This window comes from Bos taurus, chromosome 9 (genome assembly GCF_002263795.3).
Source record: "Bos taurus isolate L1 Dominette 01449 registration number 42190680 breed Hereford chromosome 9, ARS-UCD2.0, whole genome shotgun sequence".
Lineage (NCBI taxonomy): Eukaryota > Metazoa > Chordata > Mammalia > Artiodactyla > Bovidae > Bos > Bos taurus.
In genome coordinates, this window is record NC_037336.1 from 14,668,971 (window position 1) to 14,694,744 (window position 25,774).

At 39.4% G+C, this 25,774-nt stretch overlaps 1 protein-coding gene across 4 annotated transcripts in view; it reads right to left on the bottom strand.

Annotated features, from left to right (window-relative positions):
* COL12A1 (collagen type XII alpha 1 chain) overlaps window positions 1-25,774 on the bottom strand; it is a 115,137-nt gene that overhangs the window by 7,707 nt on the left and 81,656 nt on the right. For all 4 annotated transcript variants that reach the window (XM_059889595.1, XM_059889593.1, XM_059889594.1 and 1 more), the window contains 12 exon segments: window positions 25,552-25,690; window positions 22,874-23,016; window positions 22,472-22,581; window positions 16,708-16,857; window positions 14,619-14,696; window positions 13,210-13,296; window positions 11,734-11,787; window positions 10,582-10,677; window positions 9,283-9,336; window positions 8,879-8,932; window positions 4,700-4,753; window positions 3,237-3,308 (listed from right to left, as the gene is read on the bottom strand). In XM_059889595.1, the coding sequence (XP_059745578.1) occupies window positions 3,237-3,308; window positions 4,700-4,753; window positions 8,879-8,932; window positions 9,283-9,336; window positions 10,582-10,677; window positions 11,734-11,787; window positions 13,210-13,296; window positions 14,619-14,696; window positions 16,708-16,857; window positions 22,472-22,581; window positions 22,874-23,016; window positions 25,552-25,690 (1,091 nt within the window).

Genomic DNA, 25,774 nt, shown 5'->3' on the forward strand with positions numbered 1-25,774 from the left:
AGAGTGTTGCTTTTAAGAGGAAAATCAGCCCATGTCACTCTTGGCTCCAAAGGCTTCTTATCACACTTAGAATAAGTGTGGGCTGGATAGACCACGTGATGGCCTCTGCCCGGGTACTGACGTCGCCTCTCCTCACTTCCTTCACTTCAGGTGCTCGGATCTCTCCGCTGTTCCACCCACGTGCCACACTCACCTCCCTCAGCCTTTGTTCATCTTTCCCCACACCTGAAATAACGTTCCCACAGATGCTCCCAGCCTCACTGCACCTGCTCGGACAGGCTCCCTGACCGCTGCATCTGAAATAGCCCGTTCACACCACCATAATGAGCCCCTAACCCCTTACTCCATGTCTCTTTTTTTCATATCACTCATCATCACCAGAAACTATATTATGTATTTACATTTTTGGTCTATATCCCCCATTAGGATCTCCATGAGGGCAAGGACTTTGCCCTATTTATGGTTTTATCCAGACCCTAGAATGCCAGCTAGCACAGTTAGGCACCAAACCAAAGGGTGTTGAGTAAAGGAATAAAAATATTCCATCAGCAGTTCTTGGAAACATCCACTATACAACATCAGGTATTGTACGTTAACAGGAAGACAACTCTGCATACAAGCACTAATGACAAGTTAACAGTGACTGAGCTAAGTTCCCTGCTAAGACCTTTATAACATGGAACTGCTAGTTTTGGTTTTAGAAACTAAACGCAAATAGAAAACAGAAGAAAAGGAGGGGCAATTTACCACCTTAAAAGGATGGTTAAAGGAAGGAAATGGGGTAGATAACATCCAGATAAATGTCACCAAATTGTACTTATAAGAAAAACTAGAGCTTGACTCTCCCCTTACCAAAAGTACTGGACTCCCATGGAAACATTATTTAGCTTGGAGCCTTTTGTAAATTTCAGGGAATCTTTTTTGCATTAACTGCTACTTTGTTCCCATTTGTTGTTTTGTTTTGTTTTAATTTACTGCCTTTCTGAGATTGGTCTAGTATGTACCATTTAGAACTCATCTTTATTGCCAGTATCTTGAGATCTCATTTCAAGTAAAGGAAGTAGAAATTTCTTTCAGGTTTCTAGCTGAAGCCATCAATTACATCAGTGATATTCTTATGTTAAACTCTATTTTTGGTCATCATAAAAAGAAATAGAATTCTGAATGGGTTGAAAAGTTCCATGCACTTTTAACCGCTCTTGTGAAGTTTCTGCCATGATTCATTAATGAAAAGAGAGTAATAAAGTCATGCTAGAGTATACACAGAGTATGAGGCATATCAGGAGGCCTTTCATCATTATGCTGCTTGCTTAATTTTATGTAAACGTAGAAGGAGCACCATGGCACATAAAGATTCTACCCTAAGTTCAGTTCAGTTCAGTTCAGTCGCTCAGTCGTGTCCGACTCTTTTCGACCCAATGAATAGCAGCACACCAGGCCTCCCTGTCCATCACCAACTCCCGGAGTTTAAACTTTTTTAACTTGGGTTTATACTTGGGTTTATACTTTTTTTTTTTAACTTGGACAATACTTGAGAGAAGTTCCATTCAGAGAACAGCTCTGATAGGTGTGTCATTACTAATATCGGACTTCATGATCTCTGAAATAAATTTTTATATTTCAGAATTCTACTCAAAAAACTGCTTAAAATAAATTTATTCTTCATAGACATCAATAGGGAAGAGCTTGTAAGGAAGAATATGGAGCCCAACAGTCATTACAAATATGTGCTCAGTCGCTCAGTCTTGCCTGACTCTTTACGACCCCATGGACTGTAGCCCACCAGGCTCCTCTGTCCATAGAATTTTCCAGCCAAGAAAACTGGAAGGGATTGCCATTTCCTACTCTAGGGGATCTCCCCGACCCAGGGATCAAACTCCTGTCTCTTGCATTGGCAGGCAGAGTCTTTACTACTAGCGCCACCTGGGAAGCATTCAGTTTTGGATTTCTAAATTTGCAAATAGAAGATATGCATTATACCAGCTCCACTGTTGGAGAAGGCGATGGCGCCCACTCCAGTACTCTTGCCTGGAAACCCCATGGACAGAGGAGCCTGAGAAGGCGATGGCGCCCACTCCAGTACTCTTGCCTGGAAACCCCATGGACAGAGGAGCCTGAGAAGGCGATGGCGCCCACTCCAGTACTCTTGCCTGGAAACCCCATGGACAGAGGAGCCTGAGAAGGTGATGGCGCCCACCCCAGTACTCTTGCCTGGAAACCCCATGGACGGAGGAGCCTGAGAAGGCGATGGCGCCCACTCCAGTACTCTTGCCTGGAAACCCCATGGATGGAGGAGCCTGAGAAGGCGATGGCGCCCACCCCAGTACTCTTGCCTGGAAACCCCATGGACGGAGGAGCCTGAGAAGGCGATGGCGCCCCACTCCAGCACTCTTGCCTGGAAACCCCATGGACGGAGGAGCCTGAGAAGGCGTTGGCACCCCACTCCAGTACTCTTGCCTGAAAATCCCATGGACAGAGGAGCCTGGTGGGCTGCAGTCCATGGGGTCGCTAGGAGTCGGACACGACTGAGCAACTTCACTTTCACTTTTCACTTTCATGCATTGGAGAGGGAAATGGCAACCCACTCCAGTGTTCCTGCCTGGAGAATCCCAGGGACGGGGGATCCTGGTGGGCTGCCGTCTATGGGGTCGCACAGAGTCGGACACGACTGAAGCGACTTAGCAGCAGCAGCAACTCAACTATTATTTTAATCAAAACATCTGATAAAAAGAAAGTTAAACTAGATATGAGTTGGAGCAGGGCAGTGTAAAAAAGTAAGACAATGGATTAGATAAATTCTTTTAATTCTGGGGCTAGTGCTCTAGCATCCTCCATAGAAGAGGCCACAGGACGTTCACAAAGGGTTACTTGCAGAGCATCCACGGGGGCGCCATGCACCATCATGTTTTTCTGTCTTAAGCTGCATACCACTCCTAAATAAAAAGAATGATTCTGCTGACCCAGCTCTGAGTGTTTATACAGTGCAGAAATATGTGTCTTGGCTCATAATCCCATTCTCCTTTTAAAGAAACCCTATGACCACAATTTTCATCCCAGAATGTTATAACTTGGAGAGAAAAATTTTAGAACTAGTACTGAGTTAAATCCATGGGTTTAGCATAGTTTCAACAAATGCTTCAAAAGTATTACAGCAGAGATAACATAAATATGCCACAGTCTTGCAGTCTCTTCATCACTCACAGTGGAATGACTAGGCATGCAAGCCATCCACTTACTGGTCTGCCGTGATCTCCGGGCTTTCCTGGTTTCCCACTTGGTCCTGTGACTCCTGGAGAGCCTGGACTTCCCTGCAAGACACAGGCAGAGAAAACAAAAGGTTACCATGAAAGAGGAGTCCCATGTAAAGTAAACTAACAAAGCACAGAGGGTTTTGAAAGCTTTCAGCACATTAAGGAAGAATAAAATTAAATTTAAGATAACATGGAGGAAAAAAATATTGAAAATTCATATTCAATCTTTATGGAGTGTATAGTTGAAAAATACACTTGAGATCATTTGAAAAATATATACATATACTGTTTTCAATCAGTTTAACCATTCACAGACTGGGATCCTAGTAAATTGGCTACTAAGTGAATTTACAGAAAGCAATTTCTTTTCATTTATTTCTGTTATCAAAATAGAAAACACATCAAAAGACAGGAATGAAAATTTTGTTTGGGGAAGAAATTGAGAAGGTATCTGAGCACCATGTTGTGGAGTTCATCTCCAAGAAGTCATAGCTCAGCCTAGAAACTAACTTTTTCTTTGGTGCATTCAAATAAAGCGTAATTCTCTTCTATCATATCAGCACCCTCAAACCCATCAAAACCATAAGAATTTCTCCCTTTTAGCACAACTTTAAGAAACTTTAGCCATAGTTTAGTCTGTGGGGTGGCAAAGACTCAGACATGACTGAGCGACTTTCACACAGCCATATTTTAGTAAAAATGTTTATAATATTGCTAGACAATACATTATCTTCTAAAGCTAAAACTTCCTTAAAATGGAATCATCAGATTTCTGTAAAACAATCTTCTATTCATCAATCATATACATTTTAATCTCTGTAGTAAATACTTTAAATGAAAGTTTACTATACATTTTCAACTCTACTTGAGAACATATATATTAAACATGAATCATTCATATCTAGCGAGAAGCCATGAAGAGCATCCATTACCTCCAACAACATAATTGCAATCTCACCCGGAGGCAAGTATACAGATATTTCTTTCAGAGTCATTGGCTTCAGTATTTTTCCCAAAGATCTTAATTAGAAAACCTACTCAGTAAGAATTACATCTTCTGAATGACTTAAAACTGTTCAGTAATTAATATCCTTAAAATTCAAATATCATAAGCTACAGACTCATAATTCTAGAACAGGAAATGACCAGCAAGATCATAAAACCCACCACTTAATGTACACATGGAAGGAACTAGAGCACTAACCAGTTAGGGATATTTTTCTGTTTTTCAAATATAACTTCATTAAACAGAAAGACTCTCTATTTTAACACATCTGTTTTTTCTAGCCGATTTTGTTTTAGGAGAATAAAAACAAGCAGGTCCCTCAACCGTGTGGTCCACAGCACAAATGGAACATGCCTCAAAGGTCAGGTTACTGAGTTTTTTCCTAGCGAGTTGGGGTAGGGGGTCAGGACAGGGAGACGAGTGTCACGCATTCCATTCTTACCGGTGGTCCAGGGGGACCCCTGGGTCCCATTGCTCCATCTTTTCCAGTAAAGCCCTATTGTAAAAATGAAATTATGTGTGGATTAGTGAAATAATGACCAAGCAAAATGGAAAGAAACTAAACAGGATGATAAAAGTGACAGGTGAGGGATTTAACCCAACTGCAGGTAACTTTTCAATATAAAGACAAATATGCCAAAAAAAATGGTTTCCATTTAAGTTATGCCTTTTACTGAATAATTCAGTTCTAAACTCAGTCATTTATAGGGTTACAAATAAAATCGTTTTAAGAATTAAACTAGTCTTCTCCAAAGAAGGCAGTTTCCTATTATGAAGATACTAACTTTTGCTTTTGTAAGAGTATAAAGAAATCTACAGGAAGACTAGCCCTTTCTACTGAAAAGTCAACGTCCACGAAATGGCCTGGGAACGATCAAAATAGGATGAAGGGAATGTTGCTGAGGAAACCAGGTGACGTCATAGAAGATGCAGGAGAGGCCAACCACCTGGTCAAAAAACTCCCTTCCTTGTTTCCAGACAGCCAGGACAGGACCACTGTTGCTTCACTCCTGGCTGATTTCTCTCCTCCTCTCCAAGAAAGAGGCAAAACTATCTTAACTCCACCACTCAAAAAGAAAGGAAATCTTCAGTCCTCACTTAATTGTTTAGTGGTCCATCTCTCCTCATCTTACTTACAGGCTAGACCCATACCAGATCGGGTTGAGAGGAGAGATGTACCCAGGAGTGGTGGGCATCTCTGTGCAGCTTGCACAGTGCCAGACGACCTCTGCCTGGAATGAGTCACTCACTGCCCGCTTAGTACTCATCCCAAGTGCAGACCTCTGAAATCCAGCCGAGGATTTCTGAGTCAGGCAGTTTTTTATGGTTGCTGCATTCCTCTGTCAAAGGAAATTTTTGCCTCCTTTGAGAATAAGTGATAATTTTATGCATATTCTTGGATCCTAGCAAAAAGTCAAGAACATTTGGATCACTGCCTGCATTAAGTATCCACACTGCCATCGATTTTTACAAAAGAGGAAGTTTAAATGATTTCTTTAAAATTGCATTAGAAATAGTCTGTCCCTTCAAAAAAATTCAGAAACTTATAGAGATAAACATTTCAGACTGTTTTCTGGAAGATCTAGGCCTGCTTAACAAAAAACAGACTCTAAATTCATCTGATATAACATCAACACCACTCCTGGGAGCCACTTAAGAAGCAAAATTGCTCCGAGTCTGGTTCGCACAGTTGAATGTCATCTAAATTTCCTCCGACCACTGTAGAAAACACTCTTTTTCTTTCATTTTTTAAGGTAAGTATCATGTCTATGAATAATCCTCCTTCAGTCATCCTAAGAACTTCCTGATCAACCATTTTCTCTTTTTTCCTTGCTTTACTGAGCTATAATTGACAAATTAAAATCATATATATTTATGGTGTACACGTGATGTTTTGATACATGTAGACATTGTGAAATGATTACCACAAACAAGATAACACCCATCACCTCACAGAGCTATCATTTTTTATGTGGTGAGACTATTTAAGATACACTCTATTAGCAAATTTCAAGTACACAATATAGTATTAACTATAGTCATCATCATGTACATTAGATCTCCAGAACTTATCTGGCATAACTGAAACTCTGTATCCTTTTTCTAATATCTCCCCATTTTGCCCTCTTTTTCAGCCCCTGGCAGCCACCTGCTTCCAGGAGTTCAGTTTTTTTGAGATTTCATACATAAGTGAGATCATGCAGTATTTCTCTTTCTGTGCTTTGCTTATTTCAGGTGGCATGTCCAGGTTCAAGGTTTATCCATGTTTTGGGAAATGATAGCATTTCCCTCTTCTTTTAAGACAGAATAATATTCCATTATATATATTAAACATATATTCATATATAAAAATATCACATCTTCTTTATCCACTCACTCATGGGTGGACAGTTAGGTCTAACCAAGTCATTTTCTCTTAGAAGTAACATATACCTAAATTGGGATGAGGCAGATTCTATTCTGGTGACCTCAGAAGGGCTAACACTGAGCCATCTGCAGAACTTTGTGCTGCAAATTTTATTTTTTTTACTTTCCATTTTCAAAGTTGCAGCAGTTATTGCTGCTTCCCTCCATGGGAGGATGGCCGAGAGGACCTGTGGTCGCTTTCACAGACGCACGTGTATGACTTGCCTGAACATGTACTTGTCTTGCTACTTTCTAACAGGCCCCACAACTGTGGCTCATTTGAAAATCCATCTGTGCTGAAGGTAACCTAAGCCTCTTGCTTCTACCAACTCCACCTTGCTAGAGACATCTTCCTTCATCACCATGGTCTTGGGCGTGCTCTCCTGAGTTTATTCTCTTCTCTCCCACCACAGGGTTCAAGTTTCTTCCTTTCTTTCTTCATTCCTTCCTTCCACTCTCTGTCTCCCTTTCTCTTTTGGCTGAGATGTCTGCACCCAAAGTCTAACTTTCCAAAACCATTTTATGTTCCATCAGCTGTGACTCCTACTCTCAGCATTAGTGACAGGAAACTGAGTTGTAGGTACAAGGCTGTGATGGAAAAAGGACGAATAATTTCCTGAAAACCTTCCTCACTCTCAACATGAGGGTCCTGGGTTGCCTCACCACAAAGCTGGATTCACAGATTAAAATGTGAGACTGAAAAACACTGTCCTTCCCACCCCTCACTTTCAGGGAAGCAGTGATGGTGGGGATGGCTGCCTGACCACCAGCTCAGAAGAAGCATGTTGATGGGGTGGGCACTGACCACCCAGCGAGTCTGCATGGAACCCATGCTGAATCATGTGCCAACCCAACATGGCTTTCGTAGTAGCAGTGGCAAGGGAGGCAGCCCATCATTACTTCTGTTTTTTTTTTTTTTATTGGAGTATAGTTGATCTACAATGTTGTATTTAATTTCTGTTATACAGCAAGGTGACTCAGTTATACATATATATTCTTTTTCATATTCTTTCTTATCATGGTTTATCATAGGACACTGAACTATATTCAATATCCATTATTACTTCCTGACTGTGATATTTTTGGTTTTGTTGACTAATTGTATAGACCAATTGGTCACCCTTGCAATATCATTGTGGTCCTTTATTATAAGACAAGAATTCAAATAAAACTAGAGTGCCAGTCTCCAAAGAGTCAGAAGAACATGTATAAGTGCCAGCAGGTCCCAGGCTCCCAGAGAATAGTTTTCTCTTTGACCTCATTTTCTCATAAATTCAAGAGTAGGCATTGGAGCAAATAAATTTCATTGGCAAATCATCCAACATTTGGTATTATCTGGGCAAAACTTTGCTCCATCTCTTCTTTGGCCCAACTCTTCTGCCCCATGGTGTCTTGGAGGTGTTAAGGTTAGCAAATCAATGCGTGAGTGACAACTATTATAGCCCTGGCCCTCTCAGAGCCTGCTGCTAGCCTTATGTTTTGACTTGATTAGTCAGAATACAGACAACACTCAGACTGCTGTCTAAACTAGAAGGTGCTGAAGTCATTAGTGACTTGGTTCTGAGCAGCTCTAAAACCTTCTATTAAAGCATCTGTGGTCTCCTATGAAACCAAATGCTTCCGTAACATTAAACAGAGCACAGAACTCACTGTGCTTCTCATCTACTTGTCATAGAAAAAATTGGGTCTCCTGTACTGATTTCCTCATAACTCAAGAACAGACCTGAGATCTGCCATAAAAAAGCAAAATTCCTACTAAGTTCCAGGTGCTATCCATCACAGAGGCCTGCAGATGGTATCTGAGTTCTAAAGGTATAGAAAAGATGTCCCTGACCACATACAAAGTGCCAAGGGAATCAAGACTATTCTTAGAGTTACATAAAAGATGCCTCATAAAAAAATTTTAATTTTCAGATTTAATGCAATTTTCTAGGATTCTTGAATCTCTTTCCAATGAACCAAAAGTCGTTGGTTTTCAGAGCATGCTAAATTTTTTAAAATTTCCAAAATTCTAACAACTCATTTAAAGTCCCACCATTTTGTTTCATAGACCTTGAGATTGTCCTGGTGTCAGTTGGTCCACTGATATTAGCTTTTCTGCCTCCTATGAGATATGTGAACTCTGCCATTTCCAGCCACACCAACTGAACTTTGGGATAGGGGGTTAATTAATAGGCAATAATCATGTCGTTAGAGGCCATGCAAGAAAACTTACTCTGTCTCCTGGAGGGCCCATTGGTCCTGGTGGGCCAGGTAATCCTGGAGTTCCCTACACAAAAGGAAACAAGCAAGAAAACACTGTAATAAACTTCTTGTGTGAGGAAAGGAATTCATGTCCTTCTCCAAAATGTTTGGCAGAAAAGTCAGGGGACTCTGAGAAGGAACAGAAACTCAGTACTGAGCGCAGAGCCAGCCTGAGGGCTAGACGCTAGCTCAGTCAACAAGCCCAGACCTGACTGCACAGCCCCAGCCTGAAGCCTCAGACCAGGCGACGGAATGGAAAATGGCCAGGCTTCTGCTCTGCGGCTTAACCTTGGTTCACCTTCTGAGGCACTACAAGGGCAACTTTGCAAAGAACACTTGACGAGTCAAGAAAAGGCAAGGTGAAGAACAACTCACAGTCCTGCCTGGAAGTCCTGGCTCTCCGGCATCGCCCTTCATTCCCTGGCGACCCTGGAGCAAGCAGTGGGAAAACAGGTCTCAGCATTTTACAGAAATTAAGTGAAAGGGAAGACATGAGTCATTCCTGAAATCTCTATCACTTCATAAATCCAATGAAGCATATTTGTGAAGGGAGATGAATAAATTATTTTGGGGACTGATGCTCACTTTTTAAACTACAAATGCTGTTATAATTTCCATTTATCATGTTGTGGGATCATTTTATGTAATCATGGGATAATATGCCTTTTTTAAAAGAACCCAAGTTGAAGGGGAAACTTTTTATTATTTAACATTTAATTTGGTGCTAACTGTAATGGAGAGTCAATGAAATGTAACATAATTTTGTTCTGTATAACTACATGCTAAAAGACACTTGTTAATAGGCAAATCTGAATTAAAGCTGATAATTTAATAGTAGTAATAAGAAAATAAATAGAAATAAAGCTCCCCCAAACTCCCCTGGAGATGTACGAAGCTAAAAGTAGATGCATTCAACCCTGTTCCTGTTTTACAGCTGCACTGAGAGGTACCAGGGTCTTAGTTCCCTGACCAGAGATTCAACCTGTGCCCCCTGCAGTGGCAGCTCTCAGTCTTAACCACTGGACCCCCAGGGAAATCCTGCATTCAACCGTTTTGAGTGAAAAAAAAAAAATCCAATTCCTTCAAATGTTTCATTTCTAGCTATATCTGATATAGATTATTTTTTCTCTAAATGCAAAAAAAAAAAAAGGTCTTCAAAGGGAGCTTAGACTTAAAACTATGTAATTATCTGGATTCTTATTCATATGCTGTATTTGTTTTATCTTAAAGTATAGAAAAAAGTAGTTAAATAAAACACCAGCCTTAAAAGGTAAGACACTTCTCCTAAGTTCAGATTGGCATTTGGAATAAAACAAATTTTTATTGAAGTAATGACCTAGATAAATAAGTCATAAATATCAGACAGAACCCTAGGGCCTGCCACAGACTCAAAGCCATTTCAAAGCTTTCAGGATATTAAAGGATATTTGCATTACTTATTAAAATAATTTTTAAAGGTCAAAGAAGTAGCAACAATTTTTCCTACAGTTACATATTATTACATATGCTATTTACATATCTGAAATTACAGTCACAGGAAGTCATCTCAATGACTAAACTTGTTGAGTTTTCTGAAAAAACACTTGAATTTGGCAAAATAGAGTAGAAAATGTTCCAGTTAAATTCAGCATTAATCCACCATCCTCATTTCATACAGAAAGCCTTTGTACTTACTTGTTCACCGGGAATAGAGAGGCCATTGGGTCCCTGAGGGCCTGGAGGACCCTGGGGCCCAGGAGGACCTGTATCTCCACGAGGACCGGGGGGGCCCTACATACAGAACAGAGAAACAAGCACAGAGTCATAGACTGCCCTTCCAGGGCTGTCTTCACAACTCTCAGATACCAATCAGAATCTGCAAACGTTTGAGAAATCGCCCCATCTATTGGGTTGACCAGAAAACCCAAACGAAGTTTTTGGCTAACCCAATATAAAAGTATTTATTAATGTCATCCCTTTCTTCTTTTGACTACTCACTAAAAGAATTGGAAAGTACAATAAATTCACAAGAGCACTTAAATTTCCCAACCTACTTTTACATGGGAATAGGTTTCTTAAAAAGTAAAATACATCAGATATATTCATATATCTATAGTCCTAGATTCATTCAGAGATCAAAACTCAAAATTCACTAGATCTGATTTCTTTTGAGCTGGTCCTGATTCCTCTTAGACTTGGGCTGATTTCTGGGACTAACGTATGTCTACATCAGGCAAGGAAAGAGCAGGAGCTTCTTTGCAGGGTGTCCAGGTAGAAAAAGACAAACCTGGAGTCAGACAGCCCTGGGTCAGCACCCCAGCCTCACTTTCCTGAGTTAGCTTAATGACAGTATGACAAAAACTACACATCGCCTTCATAATACATCCCCCCAAATGCTGGAGTTGTCTTACGGAGACAGTTTTGAACCGGCAGAAGAGGCCAGTGACCCCCAGCGAAGGCAGATGTGGCCGGCTTGGCTCTTTCTCTGAGAGAGATGAACCCTCCTCAGCTCCCTCTAGTGGGACGCTGCTCCTTGAAGGGGGTCTTCCAGCTGATGGCCAGGTCTCCCCCTCTGCTTCCCCATATGAGAGCAGAGCCCTTAGGTGCTTCTATAGATCTCCCATGGGCAGTTCCCACTTCTGTGACATCCCTGTACATTCCTTTATCTGACTAATCTAATCTACCATTCTGATATCTAGAGGCAAGACAGAGATCACAATATATTGCCTAAGGCTCACTAAACTTGAATCAATTTGTTTAAGGGCACATTACCCTGTGAGCGGAAATTTGAATAACGAGACTTCAACATATAGGTGAAAACGTAAATGCACTCTAAAATATACTTACAACTGCCCCACTGACACCTCTTTCACCTCTCGGACCTTTAGCACCAGGTCCTCCCTAAAATACATAGTAAGAGAACATTTTAGGGTGAACATAGAAAACTAGGAAGAAGCTGATACATAAAAATTGCTTTAAGAAGCAGCACATACTCCAGACAACCAACTTCTACGGCTATTTATGAAATATGGAAATAAATACTTTCTATCATACAAATGTGTGGGAAAGGAGAATTTCAAAACATTCTTAAGGATCTAATTTTTATATTCTAATCTTTCCTTAATTGTTAGCAAATTTTGAAGCTGATTTGAAAATTTGAGGTTTACTTAAAAAAAAAAAAAGCATTACTTTAAATACAATATTTAAGCATTTCTAAGGGAAAAAAATCTATTTTGGAATTATATGAGTGTATTCTTCAGGCAAAATAACATGTAATAACAAGACTCTCTCAGAATCTCACAACATGTAATTTAGTAACAGGAATTCAGAGACCTGTTCACTGAACAAAGAGGAAATAAACATGCTACTGATATCCAACAACGTTATCTTACAATTAGGAAAAATATTCCTACTTCTCAAAAACATCGAAGTCACATCCAAGCTATAATTTTATGATTATAAATATAAATCAGGTACGTCACTATTAATTAAAGAAAATAAATGATGTTAATTCCAGATATATTTGGATTCCATATATGAGGAGCTGGTTTGTAATTAACCTAAAATCAATTTACATTATTTGTTAACAACCATGTACAGTAAAATCTGGTGTTCTGAGGCTCTTTAAACTGTTTCTATGTTAATTAACCCATATTCTTAAAAGAGGTCAATAAAGCTTAGTGGTACCACTTCCATTCTGAAAAACCAGCCCAGGTCACATGTGATTGATCAACAAGATCTAACACTGTACTCTTCAGTGTTTTGCATTGCATTTTATTGGTCTCCCCTCCACCCCATGGAAAGACCTGGTCAGTCTTCTCACTCAGGTTATTCCTAACCCCAACACTTTCACCCAGAGTTTATGATATCATCACATACATAAATTATCCTCTATATGTTATTCTATGATATGCTTGCTAATAACATACACATATCCTAGGCTCTAAAGTTTTTTTGGGTCAGCTTCTCAATCATGGCTCCACACATAGGTACAAGAAGCTTTCAGGAAATGTAAGGAATTTTCAAAATCATGTAATTAAAGAGAGAAACCCAAATCCATATCTTGAAAAGCTCTTGAATGCTAGCCCATATCATTCATTCTCATGTGAGTAGAGAAATGTGTTCAAATGCTTTCAGATTTTCTTCTGGATTTACTCCAGTTCAGATCTCAAGATGTGCCGTGAAAATGGTCTGCAATTCATCTTGTTCTGTCCTACAACACACCAGTGGCTAGAAGCATTTTATGCGCAACACACTGACCAAAGGATGATTATGCCAAAGATTTAACTGGAAATACTAGAAGGACTACTGGAGTCTCCTTACTGCAGGGCCGGGGGGTCCCGGAGGTCCAACGCTGTCCTGTGTACACGTGCAAGCGTTCGGAAGAGCTGGGCATTTTGCTTCATCTCTCTGAAATTTGGAAAAGAATATTTATCTCTGAATTGAAAGTAAACATAGCCTCTTATCCACCACACCCACTTATCTTATACACACAAGGAAATCTATTTCCCAACTTAAAAGAATAATTTTTAATTATGATTACAAAGTCTTACGCCCAATCTTGCTATGCCCCTTTATGTCTTTACAAGTTTTGCTTTAGGAAATCTCACGTAAGATATGTTTACAAAACCATCATCGGGACCCCTGGTAAACCAATCCAATTCTCTCTAGTCTGGTATTAGAGAAATGCTGAGTGTTTCAGATATGGATGCCCATTTCATTCAGAATAAAATTTAAAATCCCTTCCACAGCCTATAGGCCTTACACAGTCTGCAAAACAGCACCCCACCACCTCGCCCCCCCCCCCACTGCCCACCACCTCCCCTCTCCTTCACTCTGCCCCAGCCCCTCTCATCCGCTTCTTGCTTCTCAGATGTTCAGGGCAGCTTGTGGCCTTAGGGCCTTTACACTTACAGTCACCTCTGGTTGGAATGCTCTTTCTCCATTATCCACATTGCTTGTCCCCTCACTTCACTCAGATCTCTGCTTAAATCTCACCTTCTCCCTGAGGGCTGAGGGTACTCACCTGGCTACCTGTCTTGTACCCTGGTTTGTTTTCTATGACTTTTCACTCGATAACATACTTAATAACTCCTCCTCTTCCTCTGCCTTTCACTAGAATATTCCCTTTCACTGCTGTAACCCCAGCACACAGGATAGTGCCTGGCTTATAACAGGTGTTCAGTAAGTATTTGTTGAGTAAATAATGCACACTTATTTTGTGGGTGTGTGCAGCTCACTGTTTGCCTAGAACTTCAAATCCATCTTCAGCATTCAACTTTGTAACCATCACCACCTACACAGATAATATGCGGGAAGGCCATCACTCGAGCATTTCTACTTAGACATCCAGAGAGGTATGATGGCTGATCCTGTAAAGGATTTAATAAGCATTTACTGTAAAATGCTGGTATTTTACAAGCAATAGGAGGACTCTGCAGTAAATGGGTTTATCAGACATGCTGATTAAAGCAGGACTTTTCTGACTATGCCTAACCACTTTAGCTGTTAGGGAGAATTTCCAGATGCGGCCCTCTACATTCTTGACTTTTGAGGGAGGGGTCCCAGCCTGAGCTGCGGTCGTTAATGAGCACGCACACCACGTGTGTCCCTGGCTCCATCCTAACATGCAGCTGCTAAGGATAGTTCCTCTCCCAGGCCATCCTCATCCACATTTCTTATTCCTTGAATACTAATAAAACCATGACAAAATTTCATTCTGTTTCACTTACTCTGGAGGGAATATCACAGCATCTGTCTCTACTGGTCCACACCGGACTGCAGACAATATCAAAATTCTGGATTTGGAACTGTAAACAACCAACAGCAACGTGAGCTAAAGATGCGTGAAAAACATTTCATATTAACATTTCCACATTTTAACCTCTGCCAACTTCTCACACAGACTCTCTAGAGGGTCCAGGCAATGAGAGCAGTGTGATCCTTACCTCCTAAGAACAAAAAAACCTATGCCTCAGAGAAAGGGACAGTAAAGCAAAATGCATATGTGATAATCCCACTTCTGATTCATTTCCTTGGCTAAAATGAAATGTCTCATTGAGGTTTTTCTTTTTTAAGAGAACATTGATTTCTTTATATCCTTAAAAATGATGAGTGCATTTAAATCAGAATTTTAATTTGAAGGCTACACACATTTAAATCAACTTTTAAGAGTCTACCTCTGTTAAAAAAAAAGTAATATTTTAAAAAATTCTTCACTTATTCTTAAATTGATGCTCTGTTTCTTATAAATTCTTACCTAGGGGCTAACTGATAATTTCATGTTTACCTTCAGCTTAACTATTTCAATATACATATATTTTCTATCTTTCTACACTTAAAAAACAGAGTTCTTTGGATAAAAAAGAAAAGGTCACTTAGATATAGTCATTCTTTCCTTTATAAACTTGTTCTATTTAAATACTAAACCCAATATTCAATAAATGATTTTAATTGCAATTATATTATTTGCACTAAAAACTAGTTCTTCCCTCGTGGCTCTGAGGGTAAAGCATCTGCCTGCAACCTGGGAGACCTGGGTTCAATCCCTGGGTCAGGAAGATCCCCTGGAGAAGGAAATGGCAACCCACTCCAGTACTCTTGCCTGGAAAATTCCATGGATGGAAGAGCCTGGTGGGCTATAGTCCATGAGGTCACAAAGAGTTGGACACGACTGAGCAACTTCAACTTCACATGGTGAAAGCTAAGAGTGTTTGCAAGTTCAAGTTCTACATTCAGGGTTAAAAATTTCATTTCTGAATAGAGACGAAAATTCTGTCCATGAAAGAAAGCTAAGCTCAGTGAAAGCAATTTTAAAAAATAATAGAAGGGCTTCTCTGGTGGCTCAGCAGTAAAGAATCCATCTGCCAATGCAGGAGACACAGGTTCAATCCCCGATCTGGGAAGATCCCACATTCCATGTAGCAACTAACCCCATGCACCACAATATTGAGCCTGTGCTGGAGAGCCTGGGAGTCGAAACTACTGAGCCCATGTGATGCAACTAGAGCAGCACATGCCCTAGAGCCCGTCCTCTACCACAAGAGAAGCCTCGGCAACAAGAAGCCAAACGCCACGACCAGAGGGTGGCCCCCATCTGTCACAGCAAGGGAAAAGCCTAATAGCAACGAAGACCAAGCACAGCCAGAAATAAACAAGTAAAATTATCTTAAAAAATAATAGAAGCCAAAAATAGTAGTCTTGCTTTCAGAACAATGTTATTATTAATCAACATTTATTATGAACTTAGCCTGGGACAGTGAAAACCTCAGGTTTTAACAGTTTATTACTAAATAGCATTGTAAAAGGGTTGGCAAGCCCCCGCCTCAAACAAGCCAATGACAGTTGTGAGGCGGCTGCCACCCTACACTCATCTTCCTTCTGAGGCAGGCCTGACCCCTCTGTGAGGGAGCGTAGCTCTGTGACAGTCACAGCCAGAGTCCACAAATGCAAAATGTCCTGAATGCACAAAGCTGTGTCAACAGTTCCTACTTTTGAAGAGCAAAAAAATGAATTCGTTTACATTTCACTGATTCTCCTGGCAACGGTTTGTGCTGTACTCTCCAGTTTGATTCAGTTTCAAGTCAACTACATGATGTTCTCTGCTGCCCTGACATCTTAATTTGCTTCTAGCAGTAAAGCACATTATCATGTTTTGTCAGGAGCGTATTACCTCAGTGTAACTTCCAGTGTTTCTATCTAACCAAGATATAAAACAATTAAAAATATCATCGAGGGAAAAGAAAAAGTACCAATTACTTTGAAAAATGTCATTTCTATCTTCATACAAGGTACCAAGAAAAATAAAACTGTGTTACTTACTGTGGCTGACTTCCTCTCCCCTTTAAGCAGTTTTCCAAGAATTTCATAACCGTCAGTGGTGATATTTCCAGCTTCCTTGATATCCTTCTCTACAATCTCATAGCAGTCGATGTAAATCTTAACACTTTTCGAGGTCACTACGATATGAACCTAAAAAGATCATTCGTTTCCATTATAAAATTTCTGCCCAGAACAATATGGCTGACTTCTACATATATCAGATCACACTTTAAAAAAATGTGTACTTAAAGCTATTTATGAAATTAAAAGACGTATGCTCCTTGGAAGAATAGCTATGACCAACCTAGACAGCTTATTAAAAAGCAGAGCTTTTTAGCAAAGCTTATTAAAAAGCATTACTTTGCCAACAAAGGTCCATCTAGTCACAGCTATGGTTTTTCCAGTAGTCATGTATGGATGAGAAAATTGGACAATAAAGAGAGCTGAGCACCGAAGAATTGATGCTTTTGAACTGTGGAGTTGGAGAGGACTCTTGAGAGTCCCTTGGACTGCAAGGAGATCCAACCAGTCCATTCTAAAGGAAATCAGTATGAATATTCATTGGAAGGACTGATGCTGAAGCTAAAACTCCAAAACTTTGGCCACCTGACATGAAGAACTGACTCATTTGAAAAGACCCTGATGCTGGGAAAGACTGAAAGTGGAAGGAGAAGGGGACGACAGAGGATGAGATGGTTGGATGGCATCACTGATGGACATAAGTTTGAGTAAACTCTGGGAGCTGGTGACAGACAGGGAGGCCTAGCATGCTGCAGTCCATGGGGTCACAAAGAGTCAGACACAACTGAGCGACTGAACAGAAAGCTATTCTCATCCCAAATCAAGAGCCTTGAACTAAAAATTCAAGAACCAGGCTGCAGTGTCAATGTCATTTAATTTAACAACATCAAATTAAATGAACCACTTGAAGAGGAACTAAAAAACCTCTTGATGAAGGTGAAAGAGGAGAGTGAAAAAGTTGGCTTAAAACTCAACATTCAGAAAACGAAGATCATAGCATGTGGTCCCATCACTTCATGGGAAACAGATGGGGAAACAGTGGAAACAGTGGCAGACTTTATTTTTTGGGGCTCCAAAATCACTGCAGATGGTGACTGCAGCCATGAAATTAAAAGACGCTTACTCCTTGGAAGGAAAGTTATGACCAACCTAGATAGCATATTCAAAAGCAGAGACATTACTTTGCCAACAAAGGTCCGTCTAGTCAAGACTATGGTTTTTCCAGTGGTCATGTATGGATGCAAGAGTTGGACTGTGAAGAAAGCTGAGTGCTAAAGAATTGATGCTTTTGAACTGTGGTGTTGGAGAAGACTCTTGAGAGTCCCTTGGACTGCAAGGAGATCCAACCAGTCCATTCTGAAGGAGATCAGCCCTGGGATTTCTTTGGAAGGAATGATGCTAAAGCTGAAACTCCAGTACTTTAGCCACCTCGTGCGAAGAGTTGACTCATTGGAAAAGACTCTGATGCTGGGAGGGATTGGGGGCAGGAGGAGAAGGGGCCTACAGAGGATGAGATGGCTGGATGGCATCACTGACTCGATGGACGTGAGTCTGAGTGAACTCCGGGAGTTGGTGATGGACAGGGAGGCCTGGCGTGCTGCGATTCATGGGGTTGCAAAGAGTCGGACATGACTGAGCGACTGAACTGAACTGAACCTCTCTGAGTCTCAGTCCTCCCGCTATTATACATTAGTATAATTTCTTATTTTCCCCACTATGTATTCTTCCTGAGATGGCCAGAGATAATATAGTAGATGAGATGACTCTTTAAACGATAGAGAGCTTTTCAAAAAAAAAAAAAAAGACTGACAGATGCAGAGAATAAACTTGTGGTTACCTGTGGCAGGGCAGGGGGGCAAAACGGGTAGTGGATTAAGAGGTTTGTATAAAATAAGCTACAAATATATACTATACAATGTGGGGAACATAGTCAATATTTTATAATAACTATTAAAAAATAAATTATAGCAAGTGAACTATTCAAATACAATTAATAAATTGTTATACTCTGAACAAAAGGAGCCTCGAATGTCTTCCACTGATTTTGCTAAACTCGGTTTTTAATTTCTTAGTCCAGAATACCTGCCAACTCATTGGAAAAGTCCCTGATGCTGAGAAAGATTGAGGGCAGAAGGAGAAGAGGGCATCAGATGAGATGGCTGGATGGCATCACCAATGCCATGGACATGAACTTGGGAAACTTCAGGAGAGGATGAAGGGACAGGGAGGCTTGGCACGCTGCAGTCCATGGGGTTGCAAAGAGTCAGACGTGACTGGGCAACTGAACAACAGCAACAGTCCTTGCCAAAAAGATCTTACACACCATGCAGATACCTAACATAGGAAAGAGCTAGGTTGTATCTTTTATAAAGAATCAGCTCTGGAAATGAAATTCAAATTCAATTTCCTCATAAGAAAACAAACATGTTGATTTATTGTTGTTGGATATTGAAGATATTCAGAATCTTAAGAAATCTATTAGTACAGATAAATAATGAAACATCTATATTTCAATAATGTAAAGAATGGCTGCAGGCAATCTTTGGCTTTATAGTTATGCCCATAGTTTCCACTTATCACACAGCCCAAATACCCAAGTAAGCCCATGATGATTACTTTAAAAAGTTTGGCTCCAAGTTAAGGAACAGAAATTCCATTAAATGCTTTAGAGTAAATAAGCATAAGGACAGTCTCCAGAGATTTTTTTAACAGTAGATATTTTTTCCACATAGAATCACCACCAAAACATTAATTTAGTGCATCTATGAATTACATACTGCTTTTATTTAAAAGTGATATATGACTTACTAAAAATAATTTTAAATACCCCAGGGCAATCATCTAATACTGAATTCAAGATGAATGCCATATAGACATTCCCAAGGTATTTATTATCTAGTAAGAACTGAAACTTATTTATCAGATCTTATATGAACAATCTCAGAGGCTAACATTCAAAAGCTATTTGAAAAATCATAGTATCCAAAAAAACTATTTCAAAATCAAAGCTTTGAAGTTTTGAAACAAAATTATTCCAAATACACTTGTCACTCAATGCGAACCAAAAAGAAACACATGCTAAAAATATATTTTGCTACAATCTCTTCAGTGTGTTTTATTGCATGTTAAACACATGCATAATTAAATTTCAGATTGACTCTTCATCTGGGCACCATTGTCCCAAGTAATTAGGGACTGTTTCCCAACCAGGAAGCATGTTGGTCACAGACCAGTAGAACGAAGCACGAACACTCTTGTCAACGCATCAACCCTTCCCAAGGTCTGCCATTCCTTATTTTTAATCTATTCTACCTTTTTGTCTTATTACAAATTTCTCACTCGAATCTACGTCATCTGTTACAATAAGATAGAGACACAGAACTTTTCAAGATAATCCTCCAGAAGCAGCAGTTGTCTGCCCTTCCCCACATAAGCTCTTTTAGTCTATCCCCTCTCTCCCAAGAGCCTCCGGCATGTTATTTTCGCTAATTTGCTGCTTCTCTCAGAGAACTACTTGTTCTCAAGGACTGACGAACTTCAGTTCCCAAATTACATGGGAAATGAAAGAAGGGTGTTCCAAGTCCTTGGATCAGTAGCCAATAGAGACTGAACTTGGTGCTTGAATGGATGTGATAAATGAGAGTAGGTCATAAGAATGGGGTGGAGGAAGGAAGGAGGGGAAGAAAGCATAATGAAAAAGTAGAGGAGGAACTAAAAAAATAGAAAGACACTATGAAAAAAGAAGGCAGAGAATTTGAAAAGAAAAGAGTTTATGAGAAAAAGAGACAAGAGGCATTACATAAAACCTAAGAACACAAATACCTCTCTATAAAGGCAAATTAAGACGGGAGGGTCAAAAAACAAGTCTCCTGATATGCAATAATTAATGACTATCACTATAGATCTCTTAAAAAATACTGCCTTATTTTCATCAAGTAAAACTAAACATTCAATGAAAATTGGAAATTAAAAAATAATAGTTCCTAGCCTAGACGGGGGGAATAGTTTGGGGGAGGATGGATACATGTATACATATGGTTGAGTTAGTTTGCTGTTCACCTGAAATTATCATAACATTGTTAATCAGCTATACCCCAGTACAAAATAAAAAGTTAAAAAGATAATAATAATAGTTCCTAAATGATTATCAGGTGGTTAATAGCAGGCTGAGTTTCCAATATCTTCAGTGGATATGGAAGAAAAATAAAATAGTCCTCTTTAGCAAGTTACTCAAAGGTAAGTTTATAATAGGCATATCAATGAGCCAAAAAAAGTTCATAAGAACTTCACCAGATTCAGCATCTATTATTGGACAAGAAGCAATTGAGGCTAGTAAAAACCTGTCAAACTAGAATCTTCTTTCCCAATAAGGCATTTATTTTCCTGCACTTTACCAGTAAAGTCTGTAACTTGTTGAGCAAATATGCCTTTATACTCAGAGATCTCTGTTTCTCCATCATTGGTTTTGTTTTGGTTTTTTTTTTGTTTTTTGTTTTGGCTTATCACTAACGTGTTCATTGGGCTTCCCTGGTGGCTCAGTGGTAAAGAGTCCACCTGCCAATGGAGGAGACAGGGATTCAATCCGTGTCAGGAGTTCCCCTGGAGAAGGAAATGGCAATCCACGCCAGTATTCTTGCCTGGGAAATTCCACAGACAGAAGAGCCTGGCAGGCTACAGTCCATGCCGTCCCATAGAGTTGGACATGACTGAGTGACCGAACAACAATGATGTGCACTTTGAGGCCTCTCCACATCCCTTGCTATCTTCACCAAGAATCTGATTCATGAATAAGAAAACATTCTGGGAAGAAACCAGGATTCTTAGGAAGAGAATCAGCAAGAAATTCAGCTAAATCTACCTAATTATGGGGAGGTTCTTCAATTTTCACTTGAGAAATCAGATTGAATTGGAAGTATTTGTTTTCTACATATGGGGACTAACTTTCTGAGCCTCATACTGGGGAAATTTTAAAGCTTGCGCAGCAAATAGTCTTTCTCCTGTTCATTTGATCCAATTGATGCAAAAATTCCACTAAAAAGTCCACTCATAACCAAGACTGTTCATTTCCAATTCTGCCAAAGTCAGTACTCTTATCTGTCAATTAATTGCCTGACAGCAAGTCTGTATTACCCTTGGATCTTAAAATTTAAAAATTAAGATCAAGAATAGATAATCCCCTAAGAATTTATCTTAGAAGTTTTAATAAAATGATTCAGAGAAGTTGTAAATGTGTTCACGCAGAAGTTAATCTCATAAACAGTTATCTTAATTATGTTGGTAGATAGTGATAACTTTTGGACTGACATGTTTGTAACTGTTCAATAAATGAGCAAGAGGAAGCAGCTTACTATGCTCTATAAAAGAAAAAATATTATCAACTAAATACAATCCACAAAAATTAAGCTTCTGAAACAAAATTCATAAAGGTTCAAAATAAAAGGTAGAAAAATAGGCGTACAATATTGTATATACTATACAACTCATATTCTAAAAAGACATTTGCATTGAATATATATTGAAATGTTAACAGTAGTTAATCTCATTAACTAGTAGATTAGTAGAAATATCATTTAAAATTTTCTTCTTTGAAAATTGATCAAATCCTCTGAAATAAGATATTGTTTTAAAAAGACATGGCTATGTTTCCACTAGTTTAACATACATTTTAATAAATAATAAATTAGTTTAAGTTTTAAGTCCACATACTTCTTTTATAAATAACCAGATAATCTTACGTTTTTACCTTATGAAAACTTCCATAAAATAATGCCTTCACTTCATCTGTGTCAAATGTAACAGTCTGCACCTCACCTCTTGTATCCTTGTTAAAGAATGATAATGTCTTGCTAGAAGCTGTAACCAACACATAATTGTTATTAAAATCAAATGCATGGAGATTCTATATTGAAAGTATTAACAATTAATTCTTGTTGAGGAGATCTCTAAAAAATTAATAATTCAGTTAAGATAAAATGTAATTCAAGTATTTACTGACCTATTTTTTTAAAACTTTAAACATAAAAGCATAATCAAGGAAAAAGATTTATACGTACATACATAGACATCCAGAAGGTTCTTAAAGAGAAGGAAAACCATAATAAAAAATATGCATGCATGGGCCCTAAGAGAAGATAAAAATCCTTACGATCTGCAATCACACCAACTTGTGGTTTATAGTCTCTGTCTGTGATCTGCCAAATTGCAAAAGGGTCGCTGGGAGTTTCTGGGAGGAGTCTGAATAGTAATATAATTGTATATGAAGGAGGGAGTCCATTGGGATGTAGTTCTCTGTTGGATAAAGCAAAATTAATTAACTAATTAGTAAGGATTTCTCATCAGAAATAGATGATATTTAAAATTTTTGGACTAGAATCTTTTCATGACTAGTATTGAAGCCATTTATAATAATCCAATTATATTATAATAATCCTTTTAATAATACATTATTAGAAGGGGAAAAATTTAAGAATGAGACCTCAAAATAGCAAACACTAAAGACCCATTATGTAAGCAGTAATAGTTTATTTATAATCTGATAAAGTCAAAAAGTCTGGGAAACTGCCAAATGGTCTTTCATCCTACAGTTAATAAATCATTTTTTCTAGATACATAGATGATTATAAAACTATATAATGATTTTAGAGTGATAAACATTGTATCTACGGATGTAATTTAAAGAGCATAAATCTCACTAAATATATTCAATTTCCAACATCAGGGATATGAGATCGTACGTAAGATGGCTCAAGGTTTCAATTTCTCCCTCCCTATACACTTCCAAAGTCCTCCCTTAAAATCAAATAAATCAAATAAGCTCCAGAAGGTCACACGTTCCCAGAAACAAAACCAATAATATATGTTACGGCCACATACACGTGCAAATGTTTAGTGTTGATAAACGGATATGATTCAAGTTTCTTGGCTCTAAGGCTACTGAACATAAAATGTGGACCCATGCGTCCTTCTAGACTTGAGTCAATCGTTGTTCTAAGGGAACCTCTGAAATAGCCTGAGACCATTTAAGAACACTTTCTTCGTAAAGATAGGAAAAGGGCCTTGATAATCGGCCCGTGGACAGAAAAGCAACTGCCCCACAGATTTGGACAGAGGCAGAGAACGGCTCTTGGGGTTTTGAGCCTCAGTGTCCCACAGTGCCGGCACTTCTGGAATATAACGCTGTCCTATGTTTGGGGTTTTTTTTTTCGATTTTTATTGGCATATGCTTGATTTGCAATGTTGCTTTTGCTTCTGCTGTACAGCAAAGTGAATCAGTTATACAAATACATAAAGCCTCTCTTTTTTAGATTCTTTTCCCATCTGTACAGGCCGGGACCTCTACTCCACACTCTGAGATGCCCTCCTTCTTAAAGTGTATGTTCTGGGCAAGCTGACACAATGTCTTTTGTATGTTCGAAAACCAACCATCTTCATGATGAAGTGAAGTGAGAGTTGCTCAGTCGTATCTAACTCTTTGCCAACCCATGGACTATAGCCCGCCAGGCTCCTGTGTCCATGAAATCTTCGCAATATTCCACATTAAAAATAATATTGTCTCCATATAAAGTCATCAGTCACTTAGCCCATTTTTCTCCTTTTTTAGTTAATGAATGATTATGAAAAAATAAAGTATTTAATTGCATTTTATGCCTCTTTCAGCCACAAGATCTGACTCTTAAGAGGACAGTGGGCTGTCTTACGTGAAAATGTAGGAATCATAGCTTGAGGTGACAGAGTTAAACACTGGGTATTTAGGTTCACTGCAAAACCTAAAACTGCGAACTAGTGTGGTTAACCATAAAAGAGTTAGGAACTCACAGTGTGGTCACACTACAACAATACAATCTGTGCTTCCTTACAAAAAATTAGCCTTGGTTTTAGTCTGCATTTTCCGTCAGCTTTCCCAGAGCATTTCAAATTTCAGGCATCATCATCTGACTCTGTCCTAAAGTTTCTGAAAACTTTATTTCTTGGTGTTCTTTCCCCTCCAGAAGGTGCCAAACACATATTTTGGTTATCAGAATCAGGTACAAACTTTCATCAAGTTAAATAACAACATCTAGAGCTGCCCAACAGGTCCCCGGAGCACCAGCCAATAAAAACTAACTGCCGCCTGTCGGATCACAGATCACTGACGGACTGCTGCAGTCTTTCATCTTCTGGAGTCAGAAGCTCTAGGAAGAATGCCTGATCCCATTCTGCACTGATTCCATCCAGCCCTTCTGCACCCACGGAGAAACGGTCAAGAGAAGAAGGTGCCTCCCTGCTTAAATAATCTCCCTTAGAAGAAGCATAACTACAGTCCTAGCCTTAAATTCAAAAGGATTTAGTAATCCATCACGTGGAAGATACAGGATGAGATTCTCAGAGTAGCAGGCTTGAGTACTAGTCTCCCATGTGACCTGATAAAAGACCCTTAACTCAGCTGTGGGGCTTCCCTGATGGCTCAGTGGTAAAGAATCTGTCTGCAATGCAGGAGATGCGGGAGACACGGATTCAATCCTTGGGTCGGGAAAATCCCCTGGAGGAAGAAATGGCAACCCACTCCAGTATTCATGCCAGGAGAATCCCAAGGACAGAGGAGCCTGGGGGTCTACAGTCCATGGGGTCACAAAGAGTGGACATGACTGAGCAACTGAACATACACATCACACACACACACACACACAACCCAACTGTACTTAAGGAAACTAAATCAGGTTATTCATATGACTTTTCTGACAATTCTAAAATACCAGAGTGATAAGAAATCAGCAAAGATTCTAAGACCCTCAAAAAAGCCTCTGGCCCATGGTAAGAAAGAGACCCTCCTGTTGTCAGACTCACACTGTAGGCTGGTTCACAAAGGCGTTCTTCTGAAGCCTGTAAGATGAGTAGCTGGGGAAAGAGCCTGACTCCAGGGAGACTCCTTGCACAGAAGCAAAATTCTTTTCTGTCAGATTGTACGCTTCAAGCATCTTAAAACCTTCACATCAGAACAGAAAATATTGAAATGAGGTTATCTGAATTATCTTATTGCTTAAATCCTGAAATAAATTAGCCCAAGAGT